General features: G+C 44.7%; 1 protein-coding gene across 1 annotated transcript; it reads left to right on the forward strand.

The window, feature by feature from the left end:
• The first annotated feature begins 14,052 nt into the window (after positions 1 to 14,052).
• Positions 14,053 to 17,953, forward strand: RTP2 (receptor transporter protein 2). Its single transcript, XM_058555569.1, has 2 exons — positions 14,053 to 14,231; positions 17,437 to 17,953. Exons 1-2 carry the CDS (start codon positions 14,068 to 14,070, stop codon positions 17,951 to 17,953), a joined length of 681 nt encoding a protein of 226 aa, XP_058411552.1. The 5' UTR covers positions 14,053 to 14,067.
• The last annotated feature ends 2,178 nt before the right edge of the window (positions 17,954 to 20,131 follow it).

The raw sequence follows: 20,131 nt of genomic DNA on the forward strand, positions 1-20,131 counted from the left end.
AAAACTCTAATGACTTAACGGTTCACAAGGGGCTCAAAGTTCCTGTATATTTAACAATTTGTAACTTTGCTGAGGCATAGTCATTCTTTTTAAAAATAACATTTATACCTGTCTATTTAATTTCAAAATTAATATGTTAAATGCAGAAAAACTTGAAAAATAGCTATGACAAAAATAGAAATAATAATATTTATTAAACGCTCACAGTGTTTCAGAATCTTTTTTTAAAAACTTTTTATTTGTAAATAATTATAGATTCACAGGAAGTTAGAAAATAGTACAGAGAGGTTCTGTGTCCCCTTCTCCCAGCTTCCCCAATGGGACGCCTTACAGAGCTATAGCAGAATATCAAAGCCAGGAAGTTGACACAGTTGGTATAAAACACAGGTCTTGTTTAGATTTCACCAGTTTTACATGCACTAGTGTGTGTGTGTGGGTGTGTGTGTGGGTGTGTGTGTGGGGGGGTGGTTTTATGCAATTTTATCTTCCGTGTAGATTCATGGAGCCAGTACCACAATCAAGACACATGACTGTCCCCTCACTACAAGGCTCCCTCTTGCTACCTCTTCATAGTCGTCCTCTCCCCCTCCCTTCATCCCTAACCCCTGGCATCCACTAATCTGTTCTTCATCTGTATAATTTTGTCGTTTTGAGAATGTTCTATAGATGGAATATCATAATAACGATCTAATATAGTGGAATAATAAATAACCTTTATTGAGCATTCACTATGTGCCAGGAATTGTTTTTAGCTCTGTACAAGGATGAGCTCATTGATCCTCTCAACAACCCGTTGCAATGGTCTCTGTTATTGTCCCTACTTTGCAGATGTGGAGACTCAGTTCATCACCCAATTTTACGCAGCCAGTGACTGGCAGAGCTGAGATTAAAATCCAGATCTGGCTCTAGAGTCTGAGGCTTTAATTATAATATTATACTATGTCTCTAAATAGATTAAATGTAAATTTTTTAAAACTAAATACAGAGATGCATAATAAAGAAAGAACAAATGTCAAATGATTGGTACCATACAGACCATGCTTTCTCAAGACAATATAATTAAGCTAAAAATCGATAATAAAAAGGGAACTGGAAAAATTCCATTTGTGTGTAAATTTTAAAAAGATTTTAGCTTGTAAACAATTTGCACATCAGAGAAGAAGAGGGCAGGAGTTTTTTCTAGTGAGAGAGCTGAGGGTGCACGGATAGGGTGTCGTGAGGTGAAGGTGCGATTGTTTCAAGGTGGTAAACAAAAGCAGTACTATGCTGCCCCAGGCTGAGTCCAGGAGGGCAGGGACCGTATTTTGATCATCCCGGTCACCTCAGAGCCTCACCTAACACTCAGCACTAACAGGGAGGCAAAAACTGTTTACTGATGGATTAAAAAATAGACCCCACTGTGGACGCATCTTTAAGTACAGACAAAGCTGGAAGAAGCTGTGGGCCACTGGAGGCAAAAGCACACCAAAACAGGGATAGAGGTGTGTAGAAATGGTACATTTAGGGGATGGACATCCATACTAGGGTCAACGAGAGCACCTTGCTTTTCATCGTGCCTATTGACACCAAAATCTCAGCAGTGAACGGGCTGGAGAGGTCAGCACGTGTGAAATTTGGAAAACGAAAATCAATGCTCAGGGAGTGAAAGTGACTGATCCGGGGTTATGACAAGTTTGAGAAGAGAACCTAGGTCTCCTGGCTCTCCATATGCCAGCGGAGTAGACCCGTGACTTTGCCACAGAATATTTGCCAGGACTTCCAGAAATCCCCCAAGTCAAAAACTCAGAGATGTTTGCAAAGGCTTTCTGGTTTTTCCTGGAATCACGGTTAGAGAGAATCATGGGTTGCCAAAGCGTGGCTTCACATCACAAATTAACCACTTTTTCAACTTTTAATAGAATTTCCTCCCTCTTTTGATAATCATTTTCCACACAGAGGCAGTATTGCAATGATGTCACAAGGATGCGACAGTAGCACATGTGAGCCCAGTGGGATGCCACTGCTGCGGTGCTGATGCTGGCCTCAGACGGGGCGCTCAGTGGCTAACACAGGCTCACAAACAAGGCTCTGTGTCTCAGAAGTCATTACGCACTGACCTGGAGAGATATCAATGCTATATAACATCTGAAAAAGAACTGTAGACACTATAAGACATTATGATCCATTTTTAATAAAATACGTTCTATAATCAAATTAATTCTAAATTTTTACCTATAATAACTTGACAAAAAAAAAATGAAGAGTAAGGAGAGGTGGAGTGAAGAGACTGTAGAACCTTCATTTATTCATTAATATATTTTTGTTTTGCTTGACGTTTCACAATGAGTTTATTACTTTTAAAACTGGGCCTAAGGGAAAATGTAGTGGATAAATGCACGTAGTTGGTGAGCCAGACTGTTTGGGTTCAAATCCTGCAACTGTCACTTATTAACTATGTGACTCTCAGTAAATTACTCAGCCTTTCTATGCCTCAGTTTCCTCATATGTACCATGGGCATAATAATTATAGTATCAGCCTCATAGAGTTCTTGTGTGCTTTAAGGAATTAATATATGTAAAGTACTTAGAAAAACTCATGATACAAAGTAAGCACTCTTTCACTATTAACTTTTGTTATAATTGAGGTTTATTAGGATTTCTCTCCTAATTAGGCTTTAAGAAGAGGAAATAATCTGTTTCCTTGCCCAGTTCCTGGGTCCTCAAGAACTCGGTTGCAGCTTCTGCTGTTTCTTGCATCAGATAAAGTTTCTTGGAAGAAGGACCTGGACTCCCAAGTGGAAACTGCAGCTACCCATGAGTTTGGTGTTGTACTCTGACCAGTTTCCATCAATAAGTCCCCTTGGACATTGAAACCATTCTGGACTGAATCTTAGAGTTTCCTCGCCCTCTTGGATTTTGCTTAATTGCCTTGGAGGGAGCGACACAGATTAAGTAACTGTTACGCTTCTTGAAATTGCAGTTTCTACTTTATCATCATTGAGTTTACTCTCTAGTATAAGTTGTTTTCAAAGTCCCGCTTTCTCCTGCCTATCAGCATAAATCCACCTTAAGATTTTCCTGCCCCCCTTTATCATCTTTTAAAAAGAGGTAGGAGATTTAAGGCAATTTGATGGATATATCCTGTGGGTGTCTGTGTTCATCTGACAAACGCTGAGGTACTAATGCAGATTTATAAGCCTCAGTGTATCCATTTCTTGCTCACATGAACTCCATTGGGGAAAATGGTCCACAGAAGCTTTATTGACAATATAAACTCATTAAGAAACATTTAATATTTCAAATTCTGAGTGTTAATTGCTTTCCAATATAAACACTGTAAATTATTTATTTCTCCATTTTCTCATGGCACTTAATCCCCTAGGTCTCGATTGGCAGCACACAACAGAACTCTCCATGGAGTTGTTTTGTGTGATCAAGTGAAGGATCTTCCCACTCTCCCTGCAGAGTCTGGATTTTTAAGAAGCTAGATAGATCAGAACCCAGGGCAAGGGTGTCTTGAGAACAGCATTGTGAAGCACCAGCCAATCCATGGGGAAAGAGAGAGAGAGTGATGGCCTGAATGGCCCATTGTTGATATGCAAATCTGATCATGTACTTCAGGCTTAAAACAGTTTAGTGATTCCACATCTCCTCTTAGACAAAATCTTAACTCTTCATGACATTTAAAAATCCTTCGTAAACACTAACTAGAGAAGATACCTGCACTCGAAAAGATAACTGCCATGTTCACTGCAGCATTATTTACACTAGCCCAGACATGGAAACGACCTAAGTGTCCATCAATGGATTAATGGGTAAAGAAATCGTGGCATATATATACAATGGGATATTATTCAGTCAAAAAAAAATGAGGAAATCCTGCCATTTGCAACAACATGGATGGAACTTGAGGGCATTATGCTAAGTGAAATAAGTCACAGAAAGATAAATACTGTATGATCTCACTTATAAGCAGAATCTAAAAAAAAAGAAAACCCAAAACCAAACTCATAGAAAAAGGGATCAGATTTGTGGTTATCAGAGGTGGGGGAGGGTGGAGGAGGAATAGGAGGAAGGTATGGTCAAAAGATACGTACCTCCCAGTTACAAGAAGAAGTACTAGGGATGTAATGTACAACATGATGACTATAGTTAACACTGCTGTACAATTACAAGAAAGTTGTTAAGAGAATAGATCCTAAGAGTTATCATCACAAGGAAAAAAATTTTTTTTTCTTTTTATGCTTTCTCTTTTTATTGTATCTATATGAGATGATAGATGCTAACTAAATTTACAGTGGTAATCATTTCACAAAATATGTAAATCAAACCATTATGCTCTACACCCTACACAGTGATGTATGTCAATTATATCTCCATAAAACTGGAAAAAAAAAGTTTAAAAAAAGTCCTTCGTAATCCAGGTCCCACGTATCTCTCAGGCCTCAACCCTTATCACTTTTCTCTGTGATCCAGGCGTACAAAATGATATGGAGTTTCAAGAATGATTCTAGATTATTTTATCCTCAAAGTCTTTGCCCATGGTTCCCTCTGCTTAGAGTACATTTATCGGGGCTGGCCCAGTGGCACAAGTGGTGAAGCGCGCGCTCCAATGCGGCGGCCCGAGGTTCACCGGCCCGGACCCCGGGCGCGCACCAAGGCACCGCTTGGCAAGCCTTGCTGTGGCCGCGTCCCATATAAAGTGGAGGAAGATGGGCACGGATGTTAGCCCAGGGCCAGTCTTCCAGCAAAAAAAGAGGAGGATTGGCAGATGTTAGCACAGGGCTGATCTTCTCTACAAAAAAAAAAAAAAAAAAAAGAAGAAGAAGAAGAAAAAAAATAAGAATACATTTATCCTCCTTCTCTGTTTAGCTGTCAATTGCTCATTCTTCCAGGGTTTATTCATGCCTCATCCCTTCTGGAAGCCTCTTTTAAAAAAGTGTGGTGCACATATTTATCCAAATACATTGTGTGCTCAGAGGAAAAGCTTGGTGGTGTTGCAAAGGAGAAAAGATAAATATAAAAATTTAATATTGAAGCAAGATGAGAAAATATTTAGTAAATTTGAGGTTGAGTTGGATACATCTAGAAAGGAGTGTCTAAGAACACATGTCTTTCATTCTCTTTGACCTGTAACATTGAGGTCAATTGGTAGTTTGCTCCAAACTTAAAACCAAGAGTTCTGGGTGCTACATTGAAAGATTCTCAATAACAGTACTAGAAGTTCTATGTCCATTGTATACAGATGGGGTTTATCCAGCAAGGACACCCACAGATAAACTGTGTACATATAAGTGTACATTGAGTCATTACCGAAAAGGAGTGTGAAAGACTCTGGTACATCACTGTGGGGATTAGGCTGCTTGTATTTTCTAAGCATCTTTCCTAACCCTCCAGTAACTGAATGCTGCTACCAAATAAGAACCAATAACTGAAAGCTATTGCCATGTAACAGTTAAACCACATCTGAATACAAACTTGACATATCAGCTTGAATTTCTTAAATTTTAACATCTTCCAAACTGTGCTCCTGATCTCCCCACAAACCTGCTTCTCCTTCTTCCTACCTCTGTGATGGCCACTCAGGTGCTCAGGTCAAATATCTAGGGGTCATCCTTGACTCTTCTCTCTCTGTCTCTCTCATACTCCACATTCAATCTTTTGGTACATGCTGTTAAAATATGTGTAGAATCTGGCCATATCACCACAGTCTGACCACACCACACTGTCACTGTGGCCAAGATACAATCTTCTCTTATATTGAAATAGCATCCTAATTTCTCCCTCTGGATCCTCACTTATCTCCACAGTCTATTTCCAACATGGCCCTTGGGTGATTCTATTAAAATTTAAGTAGCATTATGTTACTCTGCTACTCAAAAGCTTCTTACCATCCCACATAAATGACCTAGCAGGCCCTGTGAGATCTGGCTCTCACCTTGTGAGTTTTTCATCTCCTCCCACTCTCCTACACCAGCTTGCTCAGCTCTGGCCACATGGCATTCTCACTGTTCCTGGGACACATCAGGTGCACTGCCGCTGAGGGGCTGAGGTAGACTGAAAAATGGCCCCCAAGAGATAGTCACATCCTAATCCTCGGGACCTGAGAATGTTACTTTATACAGCAAAAATAGGTCTTTGCAGATGTGATTAAGTTAAGAATCTTGAGATGGGGAGATTTCCCTGGATTATCTGAGTGGGTCCTAAATGCAATCACATGTATAGGAGAGAGGCAGAGGAAAATTCTACTACACACAGAGAAGACGATGTGAAGACAGAGCAGAGAGAGATTCCAGGACACTGGTCTTGAAGATCAGAGTGGTGATTGGCCACAAACCAAGGAATGGATTCTTCTCTAGGGCTTCCGGAGGGGGTGTGACCTTGTCAACACCTTGGTTTTGGCCCCGTGATACTGTTTTCAGACTTTTGGCATCCAGAACTGTGAGAGAATAAATTTCTGTCGTGGTAATTTGTTCCAGCAGCCTCAGGAAACTAACACAGGGACTTTGCATGTGCTGTTCCCTGTCTGGAATGCTTCTCCTCATATATGCATGACTTCCTTCCTCATCTCTTATGTTTTTCTCAAATGTCACTTTCATCTGAAGCCTTCTCCTTCCACACTGTCTAAACTGTAATCCTCCCTACCCTTCATCCATACCTTTTCTATCTCCCTTTCCTGTTGATTTTTTAAATCTACTTTCTATTAGCATCTACCATAGTGTTTATTTTATTGTTTATCCCCTCCTAGGAGAATGTAGCACTGTGAAGGCAGGAATTTTTGTCTTTTTTGCACTGTATTATCCCCAGCAGGTAAAAAAGGACTTAGACACACATTAAGTACTCAATGAGTATTTGTTGAATGTTGAATGAATAAATGAAACTAAAGGATACAATTTATCATGTAAGTGATTAAATCACCAGAGCATAGGTAATTTATTACTTGTAACTTGAAATAAAGTGATTTGAGTGTATGTAATGAGTGGGACATATGAAAAAAAAATTAATGATATTCTAATTATTAATTATTTAGTGTTTTTACAGTCAGTATTATCATTTTGGACTTTTTATTGACAGACAAAACAATTATTTTTATTGGCTTAATTAATTTATAGCATCATTTTATAAGAAGAAAGGGCTGAAATTACAGTTAGAGTATAAACAGTTTTGCAATAAAGTAATGTTAAAACTCCATTGGAAAATATGAGTATGAACTTATGATTTAAAAAATATGTCTTTTCAAGCTTATCTGCTGAAGTGGCTTATGAATAGCATCACCCACAGCCAAGACTGGTCTGTAGCCCTAGCATACAGATTATGGTCTCTGATACTTCTTAGAATGGTGGCTGAGGTGTCTAATATGTCTGAGTGAAGTAAGAATTCTATTTAAATATTAGATAACCTCCTTGAGGGCAGTTTTGGGTGGATTCAGGGTTTTACCCCTCTTTCTGATAATCTGCATTGTGTTAAGATTATAGTACCAGGAAGAATAATCTTCTAGATTTTTGATTGTAAACCTAATTCCAATATGCTGTGAGTGTTAAAGCTCCCCTTCAATCCCACCGTTTGAAGGGTGCTTCCTGCCTGCCTGGGCAGAGCATGTATTTACGTGTCCCCCATGGCACTGAGTGCTCATCCTCACATGTCATGGATAGTAAATGAATCCTTGTTGCTACAAACTGAATCGAATTCACAGCACTTATTTTACCTCTATTATATGCCAATCCATATGCTATGGGGTCTGTGGAGAGACATTATATGGTTCCTGTGTTATTGGAGTTTACATTCAGTGTGAACAGTAAAGGACATACACAGTCAAGTCTCATTGATATTCATTCACTAAACAAGACTTTACTGAGCACCTAATATGCTTTTGAGGTTTTGTTAGTCACTGGAGAAAACACAAAGATGAATAAGACAGTCCTGTGGAGGAATGCAATGACAGTATGGCAGGTGTTATAAAGGAAGAGTGTTCAAGATCCCAGGACATTTCCTCAGTGCTTCCTGTTTACCAGGCGCTGTCTCTCATTGTATCCTTCTTTGACTTTCCTTCGCTTATCTGTCTGATGCCTTTCTCAGGGTAGGGGGATGATGGTTTTTCTAGGCCTCTTTCAGTTTTAAACTCTATCACCATCTTAATGAAGATGTTCAGGAGGTCCATTGCTAGATGCTTGTATTTTGGGGCCACCTGAGCAATGGGGAAAGGGGGGTCTGTTCCAGACAGGGGCTGGTGTCCGTTTTGTTTGAAATTGTGAAATATATCATATACACAGAAGAGTACATAAAACATATACATACAATTTAAAGAATAATTATACATTGAAAACTTGCATAACAAACACCCAGGCCAGAAAAAACTTTGCCAGCCCACTGGAAACTCTCCCGTCCACGATATGTACAATATGTAATAATCCCCTATCACAACCGCCTTTCTCCCTCACCACAGATATAACTACTGCCTTGACACTTATGATAATCATTTTCTTGTTTTTTAAAAAAATATATTTGTCACATATATATTCATCCCAAAACGACATAGTTTAAGTTTCAAATTTTTTTAACTTGTCTATATATATGATTTACTTCTTTTGCTCAACACTGTGAGATTCTGTCATGTTGATGTGCATAGAAGTAATTAATTTTTATTGTTCTGTAGTATTCCAGTGTGTGTGTGTATCCATTCTGTTGATGGACATTTGTGGAGAGACATGGAATGGAATGGAAAGGAATAGAATGAATGAAAAGGAATAGAATGGGATAGAGAGAAATGGAATGAAACGCATTGGAATATAATTTGGGTCATTTTAAACAATGATGTTACGCACATTATCAAACAGGAATTCTGGGGAAAATGTGAAAGGGTTTCTCCAGGGTATACATCCAGGAGTATAATTGCTAGATCATATAGTTCTTGAACGTTCAGCCTTGCAAGACAATGATAGATTGTTCCCCAAAAGAGTTATATAAATTTCCACCAACTGTCCATGACAGCTCATGCTGCTCTACTTCCTCACCAACCCTTGGCACAATCGGCATCTTTATTTTTGCCAATCAGGAGTGTATCTAAAAATATTCTATTGAGGTTGTAATTTGAGTTTGTTTTTAATTCGGTCAGACAATCATTGTCTTTTAACTGGACATACAGTTTATTTATGCTTAACATGTTTGCTAATATATCTGGATTTATATCCATCATCTGATTTTTTGCTTTCTATTGGTCTCACCATATTTGATTATCTTTCTCTTCTTCTTGTTTTCTTTTGGATTATATGTTTTCTAATAATTACACTATTTTTCTCTCTCTTTGTATGAAAGTTATATATGCTCTGTTCCTCCTATTCATTTAGTAGCTATCCTCATATCATTACAAGATAAGTATTTATCCAATTCTGAAGCAAATCAGTACCTTTCCCTACTCATGGTCAAGGCAATTATCCTTGCAGCGCTCTGGGAGTTGTGGCTGGACCTGGTGATTCACATTCACCATTACTGAATGTGTGACCCTTCGTGGTCCAGCTCTCTGGGCAAAGGGTCTCTTATTATGCTCCTGCCTTGGGTGGACCCTGGGCTGTCTTCCAATGTCCTGGGTCCTCTGAAGGGATAAATATGACAGCTCTATTTCAGCAGATTTGGCAACTGACTTCAGAGTAAAAGTAGCATCAACGCTCTGCTCATCTTTCTGGGTTCCTGCCTTCAGGTAGATTTTGGCCTAAGGGTGCTTTACCATCTTATCATATCATTAATGCTTTCATAAACATTATTTTCAGCAGCATTTTTCAATTTGTGGTCAGCAGAAAGGTTGGTCCTTGTAGTCCTGTCCTCCAATAACTGGGACTAGGCAGAGTAGCATGCTCACTGCCAACCACCAGAATGATGTCCTCTAGAACAGTCTGGGTGGTGGTCAGAAGCTGTGGTGTTGAAGTGCATGCTTTAATTTTGTTAATTACCATTTTTGCAAATGTCTCTCTGCTCCACTCTGCAAGGAAACTTAGTAAAGTCATTTCATTAGGGTTTGAGGGCTGGATTCCCAAGGATCTAGATCAAGGTTCACAATTTATAGATACTGGCCACTGTTTCCCATAGTCTGCTAAGTACTTGTACGCTTACAAAATAAGTGCAGTAGCCTTGAAATGCAGATCTTCCTGGAGAATCTAGGACATACAGTCTCCATCCTCCATGGCTCTCTTTTTCACTAAGGTCACAGAGCAGTTAGTGAAAGAGTAGGCATTAGAATTCAGGATTTCTGACTACACTGCATCATAGAACCTGTTTAGCTCCATTGTTCCAGCAAGGTGCCCATCATTCAGAGGGGTTCTGTGATGGATTTTATTGTTGTTCAAAATATTTGATGCCACTCCTTAAAGTGCCCTCCCACTCCCTTTGGCAAGATGTATTTCCCTGCCCCACTGCAGGCTTGGCTGTACGACTTTCTTTGGCCAATAGAATGTGAGGGTAAGTGAGGAATGTCATTTCAGAATGGAAGCTTTGAAGCTGTGTAAGCTCCCCCATACTTCCTTTTCACTCTGTCATGATGCCTGGGATTGTCCCAGACAGAAGTCATGGTTGTTTGTGCATCTGTGCTGAGCCTCAGCCCATCAGAAACTGGCAGGTTCTCTGAGTCTAGCCGAGGAAGTCTGATGGAGGCCCTCAAATTCTGGGACAGAAGTCAGCATAGGCCACATCTGCTGAAAGTAACTCCAGACCCTCTGAGTTTGACTGTCTCTTTTCAGCAGATAATTCTGTATTCTTCCTTCTTGAACCACTAACTCAATTACTTAAACCCCATCTTCTTTTTCTCCCTTGCAGGGAGCACTCCCTGCTCCCACCTCCCTCTTTTTATTTATGTACTTCCTGTAAATAGTGTCACAATTCTTCACCAAAGCTCTGCCTAGGATAATAAGGCCCCAATAAAAGTGACAACAGATATGGCTACCTTTAACACAGACTTTGGGGTGCTGAAGCATGGCCCATAGCATTTGCATCCTTGAATACCAGCAGGAATAGAATCTTGCCTGCCTGTGGTTGTTCTGGATGCTGCCAACTGCTCTAAGAGCAGCGGGAAATCCCCCCGGGAGTTGTCTCACTACACACACTGAGAGCCGTGGACTGTCCTGACCATGTGAAGCCCCTGAGACACAGAGTTCCCCCCAGCCTTTCAAAGAGTGGAGCTTGGACCATGCTACCTCTGAGTGCTGCATCCTGGGGGTGGAGATGCCTTCCTAATAGCTATTGCAAAAGATTCCCTGGGGACCCTGGATTTGCCCTGTAGCACCTTCTGTGGTTCTTTGAATTGTGGAGAGATTCACAGTAACTTTTTTTTGGCCCCAAGATGCCTGTGGGACAACATATTCCAACAGTAACAATGGCTGGCAATGGCAGGGGTTCTTCCCAGGACTGGAGTGGGTGGAGGGGGTATATCCCTCTCAAGACCATATATTGAAATCTCTGGGATAAGCGTACACGCAGTTTTCAAAAGCCCTTAGGTGATAACTACTCACCTCCCCAACTCTTCATTATTTTTATATTTCAGGCTCCACATTGACATTCTTTGTATTATTCTAGTAAGTAACCTTTAAGTAATGGACATTTTACAAAAGTATTTATTAATCCACATTCCAAATTGGAGAGGGGACTAGTTTTTATCCTCCTCCCCTTTACCAATTTTGTTTGTAGAATACAGGTACATGGTATTTTATTTTATAAAGGAATAAAAATTCCTTTATCTTAAAAAGTATTATCTAAACTAAAAATATGGCAGCAATGTATAATGGAACTGCCAGTGTGTGATGTGCCATAGTTGTACACATTTATACATTAGTGAGCTCTTAAATTATGGCTTCTGGAGTAGACCAGTGCCATTTGCAGAAAATTGAGGTAGTAACTGTGTTCATCGATTGTATCACAAGAAAGGTTTTTCTTGAGAGAACACAGAGCTGTTGTACAGAAAGATAAATTATATTGGTCTCTGCTTAGAGGGCTCCCACTTTAAATTAAACATGATACTATGCCTAAGGGAATTGCATCATTTGAGTAAAAACAAATGATAAACCCTCACTCCGTATCTCTTTGTTTTTCATTCTTTGTCATTTGTTCTGGGAACAATGACACAATGTTTCTCAGAGATTCACTCCTGGCATGTGGCTCTAAGCTAGGCTATAAGATCCTGAATTCAGTCACGGCTCCCCCATCTCATTTGGCTGGTAGCTGACTGCTGAGAGAGGCCCCAGGGAGGTGGAAGCAGCCTTTTCTTGAGGCCTTGGCCAAAGGATTTCCCATTTCTGAGCTTCAGATGTCTGAATTCAAGGTCAAGAGAGTTAGGTTAAGAGATGGAAAGTTCAATGAAGAAATCAGATTTTTTTTTTTTTTTGGTGAGGAAGACTGGCTCTGAGCTAACATCTGTGCCCATCTTCCTCTCTTTTGTATGTGGGACACTGCCACACATGGCTTGATGAGTGGTGCATTGGTCCACACTCAGGATTGGAAACTGCGGACCACGGGCCGCCAAAGCAGAGTGTATGAAATTAACCACTATGCCACCAGGCCGGCCCTAAGAAATCAGATTTTTAAAAATAAAGAGTCCCTTCTAGAGCTCTCAGTTGATGGCTCTGAGACATAGTTTTGTCCTTTCTGAGGTCTTTAGCATAAAGCTGGTGGAGCACACTCCCCATTCCAAGAGAGGATCCAATGGTGTTGTCCCCGACCTCAGCCCATGCAAAAACCACTTGGAGGCAACTGCCAAGTCTGGAACTCAGCACTGAAAACTTGCCTTCTGGTTCCTAGCAACCTTTTTCAATTCTGCATGCTCTTCGCTCTGTGCTCCACATGTCTAGGGATCCGATTTCCAGGTTAAAGAACCATAAAATGATTACAGCTGGAGGAAGCCTTGCATGCTATCTAGCATAGCCTCCCCTTTGTGGGCAGAAGACTGAAGTCCGCCGAGGGAAATGATTGGATTCTAGGCCACTCAGACATTGCAGCAGAGCTGGAATAAACTGCCACATCACCTGGTCTTTTCCCTGCAAAGCTGCCTCTCTCCAGTGACTGCACCTTCATTTGGATTACGCAAATTTGGAGTCGAGTTCCCTCCTAGTCTCCAAAGTATTTAAATTGGGCATCAGGGAGCTGTGGGTACCCTGTCGCCTGGCCTCTTTCAGCAGCAGCTGAGGCAGCAGGAGCCTGCAGCACAGAATAAACTTGTTCCTCCCGCAGCTGCCTTAGTGTGGCCTGGGACCAGAACCAAATATGAGCTCTAACAATTCTATGACTCTATGAATCTGAAATGTTATTACTGTGCTTTTCATAGCATGTTAAATTACATTCTATCTCATTAACTGGTCTGGGATCTCCCCAAGCAAAGGGACCACATGTTACTTCTCTCTCAATCCTTCTGCATTAGGAGCTCAATGCAACTGCAATCAATGAACAAATGAGCTTGGTTTCAGAAGGCCTGGATCTGAATCTTGGATGAGCCACTTAGAAGTGTGTAAACCACAGCTTCCTGATCTGGACGAAGGGGGAAATAATCCCCGCCTTGGCCAACACACAAGTCAAGCAGCTAGTGCTTGGCACATGGTAAATGATGGTCCCAGCACATCACGGGGCATGGGAGCTGCAGGCTCTGCATTTCCTCACCCCTTGTTTCTCCTTGGCTCCCTGGGTGTCATAGTTACCATAGCCCATGATGTGGAGAATGTCTGGAAGAGCAGTACGATGAAGCAGGCCCATTGAATAGTCTTTGCCTCCTGGAGATCCCTGGAGGTCTGGGTGAGTGTGGTTTGGGGTTTAGCCTCCCCACCTGCTCGCCCTACTTACCTGGTGTCCCTGTGCAGCCCTGCCTCCCAAGCCCAGCTCAGGGCCCTGGAACTCTCCCTTGGGACTTCCCTTCTCCTCAGCCCTGGCTCTTGGTGCCCTGCCCAGCTGCCATGGTAACAGGTTCCAGGGTGACAAAGGAGGTTGCTGGGTCCTATTTCCTCCCAGTCCTGTCGAGGAGGATTTTCAGACCACAGAGACTGAACTGCTCTGCACCTACCTGGGCTCTTTCTGTGTTCTCACTCAGGTTGAGCTCAAACTTCCACCCCTGCCAGCAGGGCCATGTGTACCAGCCTGACCACTTGTGAATGGAAGAAAGTCTTCTATGAGAAGATGGAGGTGGCAAAGCCGGCTGACAGCTGGGAACTCATCATAGACCCCAAACTCAAGCCCAATGAGCTGGCCCCTGGCTGGAAGCAGTACCTGGAACAACATGCCTCAGGCAGGTGAGAGGCCAGGGGAGGGGGGGCCCTGCAGGCAGCCCCTGGATCACAGCCCTGGGGGCACCTTCCACAGGGAGACAGAGAAATGTCTGGAGCTCAGTCCTGGGGTCGGCTCAGGTTAGAGGGCAGTGAAGGAATTGCCAGGTGGGTTGAAGAGGACTTACTTCTAATCCCAGCTGTATTATGGACTCCCTGGGTGACTCTGGCAAGTTGTGTTCTATCTTTGGGTCTTGGTTTTCCACGGTAAATGAAGAGCCGTAATATCTTCAATGCCCCTGCAATCTCTGGCATTTTAAATGTTTTTGTATTTTCATAATCTCTTAAAGAGTGGTGGGAACTGAGGGGAGGAGGCCATGAGGTCCACTGGGGAAAGCCTTAGCTTAGGCTCAGGGGGCCTGTGCCCTGGTCCTAGGTCTGTTCACTCAACTCAATCCAATTTGATTTGAACACATAGACATTTACTGACACCCCCAGTATGTTCTAGAAATTGGCTGTACAGCTAACTCACTCTGTGAACTTGGGCAAGTCCCTCTCCCTCTCTGGGTTTCAGTTTTCACATTTGCAAAACCAGGGGGTTGGCCTTAGATGATCAATCAAGTCCCTTCTAGCTCTTTTATCTATGGGTCTGTACCAAAAAGATGTAGCTTCAGGCAGGACTTCTCGTGGGTCCTTAGGGCCCACCATCTCATGTTTTATAGAAGCTGTACATTTCTCATTGTGCAAGGAGTCCTTGAGTCCATCTGAAGCTCACATGCCTCTCTTTCTTCTAGACCGTTATTTGGGATTGTGAACACAGAATTCCCTGCCTGAGCTGCTTCAAGCTCATCCCCAGGGTCTGTGCAAGCTTCTTCCCTGGGGCTATCCATTCACGGACAGACGGTACCCCTAAGCCCCTGGGGAGGCCAACAGGTGGCTGGTTCTGGGGGTGTGGACACACAGAACTTGGATACACATACTGAGTTGTTCTCACATGTTTGTATGTGAAGCCCCTCATGGTGCAGCATGGTGCTGAGGGTGGGAACAGGAGGAAGTAGGCTGTGCGTGGGGAGCTTACATTTGCACACTTGCCCCAAGACCTACAAATATTAGAGTGAACCCATCTTTGGGACAAAAGACACAGAGGCAGAGATTAGTTGGCTCATTTCAATTCAAATCAATTCAAGAGACACCTATTGGTACCTGTTATGTGCTGAATCCTGGCTCTGGCTTTGATTAGTTGTGTGTGCATGGATAGCTCTCTTTCTCTCTGTGCCTCTATTTCGTCTCAGTAAAAGGAAAGCCTGAGTGCATGATCCTTAAGGTCCCCTCCTGCTAGGTCTGATATTTTAGGATTTAGATCTGAGGTCTGACTTGAGGGAAAGGAAACAACTCTGGTTTGGCTTGATTTAGAAAGGTGTAGAAGGAGCAGGCTGAAAACACGTGAAGCTCCTGAGCTGGCTGGTAGGAGGGGCGCACAGCGCCGGAAGCATGGGTGCAGAGGTCCAGGGGTTTAGGGGCCGAGCTCCACGGCAGCTTGTGGCTCCTCTTGCCTCAGGGCTCAGCTGATCCTATTCCTGGCTGGTGACCTGTGGCTCTCAGCTGACCTCAGGCAGGGCCGGAGAACTGCCACCCTCGTGTTTATTCTGTGCACAGGCTCGTTCTACCTTTAAGCCTTGGGATGCATTAACCCTGGTGTTCCGCAGCTCTGGCCCAGTATGGGGGGGACATCCTTCTGGCTCAGGACTAATTAGGCTGCTCTGCCCTGCCAACCCCCACTTGAGCTGCACTGGTTCCTGTTCTGTGCTCATGTTGTCCACGTGCTCCAGGGCTAAGGGGCAGGCTTGGTCTCCTCTCGAGCCCACAGCCTGGGCTGCGTGGTGCTTGGCACACGGTGGGTACTGAGTGCTGTCTGTTGGACTGAATCGACTTCCTCATCAGAGGTCCTTCAGGGCCATCCTACAGAGGGGCCCAGAGAGGGTCAGTAGTGAGGGCAGACTCTGCCCGGTGGACTCCCGACTGTAAAGCCTGTGTAATAAGGGCCTGGAAGAGGGATGGAAAGAACTGCCCTGGAAGTAATGAGTGCTCCGTCACTGAAGGTGTGCAAGCACTGGGTGGGAGCTGAGGGAGTGGGGCTTGGCTAGATGAGTCCCAGGCCATTTCCCTCCATGTTTCTTTTTTTTTTTAAAGATTTTATTTATTTATTTTTCCCCCCAAAGCCCCAGTAGATAGTTGTACGTCATAGCTTCACATCCCTCTAGTTGCTGTATGTGGGATGCGGCCTCAGCATGGCCGGAGAAGTGGTGCGTCTGTGCGCACCCGGGATCCGAACCTGAGCTGCCAGCAGCGGAGTGCGCGCACTTAACCGCTGAGCCACGGGGCCAGCCCGCTCCATGTTTCTTGAGGCTGTGACTCTAGCAGGCCCAGCTTAGACAAAGCGGCCTATGTGTATGTAAGTGTGCATGTGTGCACGTGTGTGGAGGGTGATGCAGACCAGAATCCACTTTTCCAGGCTCTACTGCAGGGCTAGAGTAAGACCTGGGGATGATTTGCTAAGGGACAAGAGAGTGTTCTTTGTGAAGGTGCAGGCAGCAAACTCTGTAGTCCTCCCCCTACTGGCCCATCACCCATCCACCCGTCCATCCGGCGGATTCTCAGTGGTTATTCTCCGAGTTATGCTCAGTGGTGTGTGCTTGGCACAGTTGGAGGCACCTCCTCTTTTCCCCAGAGCAGGCAGGATGCATGAGTGAGACTTGCTGGTCACCTCCCTTAGCAGAGTCATGGGAGGTCTGAGCGGAAGGACTTTGATTGGACACCATCACCCTGCATTTCACAGATGAGAAATAAGGCCCAGATTGCGGGAGTGGCCTCTGTGCAGCGTCCAGGCACATGTCATGAGTACATTAGGCTTGTGGGGAGCTGAGGCCACAGGAGGGCGTGCAGGAGGCAGGCTTTAGAGCACCTCGGGAAGCCAGATGACTCTAGCGCCTGGCTCCTGAGGACGAGCTCCTGGCCCAGGGGAGCTCACCAGGAGGAGGCGGGGCCAGCTGGCTCCAGCGCTATTGAACCCAGGAGGCGGTAAAGACTTCGCCTCTATTCCCAGTTATAGCCCTTCCTTTTCATTGAAACACGTTCAGTGAAGCACAAGGCGCTTCTTTTCTGGGCTCCACCAGGGCAGGCTGTTGCTGGGAGGGAGGCCCACCTTCTCCATCTCTCCCAACCCTCCTCGCAGGTTCCACTGCTCCTGGTGCTGGCACACCTGGCAGTCGGCCCACGTGGTCATCCTCTTCCACATGCATCTGGATCGCGCCCAGCGGGCGGGCTCGGTGCGCATGCGCGTCTTCAAGCAGCTGTGCTACGAGTGCGGCACGGCGCGGCTGGACGAGTCGAGCATGCTGGAGGAGAACATCGAGAGCCTGGTGGACAACCTCATCACCAGCCTGCGCGAGCAGTGCTACGACGAGGACGGCGGCCAGTACCGCATCCACGTGGCCAGCCGCCCGGACAGCGGACCGCACCGCAGCGAGTTCTGCGAGGCCTGCCAGGAGGGCATCGTGCACTGGAAGCCCAGCGAGAAGCTGCTGGAGGAGGAGGCGACCACCTACACCTTCTCTGGTGCCTCCAAGCCAGGGGCTCGGGAGGGTTCAGGCTACCACTTCTTCTCCCTCCGCTGGTGCCTCTTCTGGGCCTGCCTCTGCCTGCTCATTGCCTACCTGCAGTTCTCCTTTCGCAGCTCTGCCTTCTTTTAGTGGGGCTGGTTGGGAGTGGGAGGAAGGCACGTGGGGGTGAGAGTGGGGAAGACGCAGTTCTGGTCCTGATTCTGCCACAGGTTCAATATATGATGCTGGACAACTCAGTTACTTCTGTGGGCGTCAGTTTATTCCTCTGCAGAAAGAGAGGTATGCTCTAGGAGATATTTAATGGTCTTTCCATTAAAATTTACAGTGATGGAGGGAAGGGGAGAAGAGAATAGGGGGGATTGAGAACTCTCCAGGTTTGGTGTTAGTACTAAACCCTCAGGGAGGTATCTTCTGCCTCCACCTCGTCTACCTCCACTCCACCCCTCTTTTTGCTTCATTTCCATATCCCATACCCCATCAGGACCCCATTCAGCCCTGTCTTGCCCTTGCCTCATTCTCAAGGTCACCTTCAGCTGCCTCTGACCAATCCACTGTGGTTTCACTTGGAGCAGCCTGTGACCCCACCCAATGCATCTTTAATTAATGCGTCTTCACCCAGCCCCTCTCCTGGAGAGCCTGCTCCCACCATTCTGAAAAGCTCAGTTTTTCACTATGGTGCTAGAGTCCGCTTGGCTGGAATTGTTTAGAGCTGCACTGTCCAATGTGTTAACCACTAGCCACATGTGGCTGTTTAACTTTAAATTAATTAAAGTGAAAGAAAATAAAGAATTCAGTTCCTCAGTCGCACCAGCCACGTATCAAGTGCTTAGAGGCTATTGGTTACCATATTCTACTGTGTGGATATAGAACAAATTCACAGAAATTTCTATTGAACAGCACTGGTCTAGAACTTGAAATTCCCACTTAAATGTATGTGGACTCATAAAACAAGAGGTGGGTACAGGTTTAAAGGTGCAGCATGAAGCCTTTCAAGGGTGGGGTTTGGGGGGAGGGACAGGTAGGGTACAGGGGGGAGGGCCAAGTGAGGTGGGGTATGGTAGAGATACACAAATAAATATGTAATCTCTGTGCTTCTGGCTGTCAGTTGATTGGAATCTGTGGGTCCCAGTGTTGTCTAAACTTATTTCCTGGGAAGGAGGACCTGTAGAAATTCTCCACAAGATGGTGGCTCTGTGTGTGTGTGTGTGTGTGTGTGTGTGTGTCTTGGTTTGGGGCTTGTTCTGCACCACTACTTACACATGATGCCATATCATGTGTGATACTTCCATCCTGTATAAAAATACCTTATAGCAAATTCTATAGTTGTCCCAGATCCTGGAGATGGCAAAGGAAGGAGTAGATGAGGCAGATCTGTGGATGTGGATCTTCTAGGCGGCAGTGGGGCTGTGTGTCTCCATTCAGGGGAAGCAATGACTAAGGGGAAGCGTGAGCAGTGGTGACAGCACCCATCTCCCAGCACCTTCCCCTTTGCCCAGTTCATGAGAGGGCCCCATTAGGGGGAATGCATTTGTTGTGCCCATTCCCTCAGGCATAGCTGTGACTTGGGCAATTTGATTTATGGTCTGGCATCAGATGACCCCTTGTTTATTATTGTCTGGAACAGGAAACAGAAACTCTCCTATTCACACCCTTGATTCTTCTCTGACATTCACAACTTTCTGTAGCTCACCTTTAGAGCCTCTGCCCCAAGTAGGGCCTGAGAACTGAAGATGAGGTTCAAGGCTGGTGCGTCTAGCTAGATGTGTTCCCAGAGATGAGCTGCTTTGGGCACTGTGTCCCACCTGCCCTCTGTACGTGCAGGCTGGCTTTACTCTTCTCCAGCAGGGGGTTTCTAGTGGCTTGTCCAGATTTCTCTGTGGACTTGCAGGAGCAGAGAGCTAGGCAATCTGGAAGAATCTACCTTTCTTTGGTTAGGTACAGTGGAGCTATTAGGCTGGAGTGTTGTGACCTAGCAGGCAAGTGAGGTTGTGTTCACCTCTGTCAGCTACAGAGGATGTAGCTGGGCCTGTACAGAGTATGTGCCCTGTGGGGTGTTGCTCAATTGCAGACACATGGTGGCTTCTGGGGAGATGTCAGGAGTCCGGGCATCTGTTGGTCACCAGAGGACTGTAAGCAGGGTCCACCCTAGGAGTCTCAAGGGGACATGAAGGGACAGGATTGGGATGAAGCAGTGCCAGCAACATCTTTTAACTGAAGTTGTGGTGTGTGGGCTAGGGGTAGACTGTGGAGATTGTGTCAAGGGGGAGGGTCGGGCCTCAGGCAGGTCAGTAAAGCTGGGGCCTCTGA

This window comes from Diceros bicornis, chromosome 15 (genome assembly GCF_020826845.1).
Source record: "Diceros bicornis minor isolate mBicDic1 chromosome 15, mDicBic1.mat.cur, whole genome shotgun sequence".
In the NCBI taxonomy this organism is placed as follows: Eukaryota; Metazoa; Chordata; class Mammalia; order Perissodactyla; family Rhinocerotidae; genus Diceros; species Diceros bicornis.

Coding starts and splice junctions, on each gene's coding strand:
- RTP2 (XM_058555569.1), top strand. CDS start 14,068: ATGTGTACCAGCCTGACCACTTGTGAATGGAAGAAAGTCTTCTATGAG. Junction 14,232..17,436: donor GAACAACATGCCTCAGGCAG/GTGAGAGGCCAG, acceptor CCCTCCTCGCAG/GTTCCACTGCTCCTGGTGCT.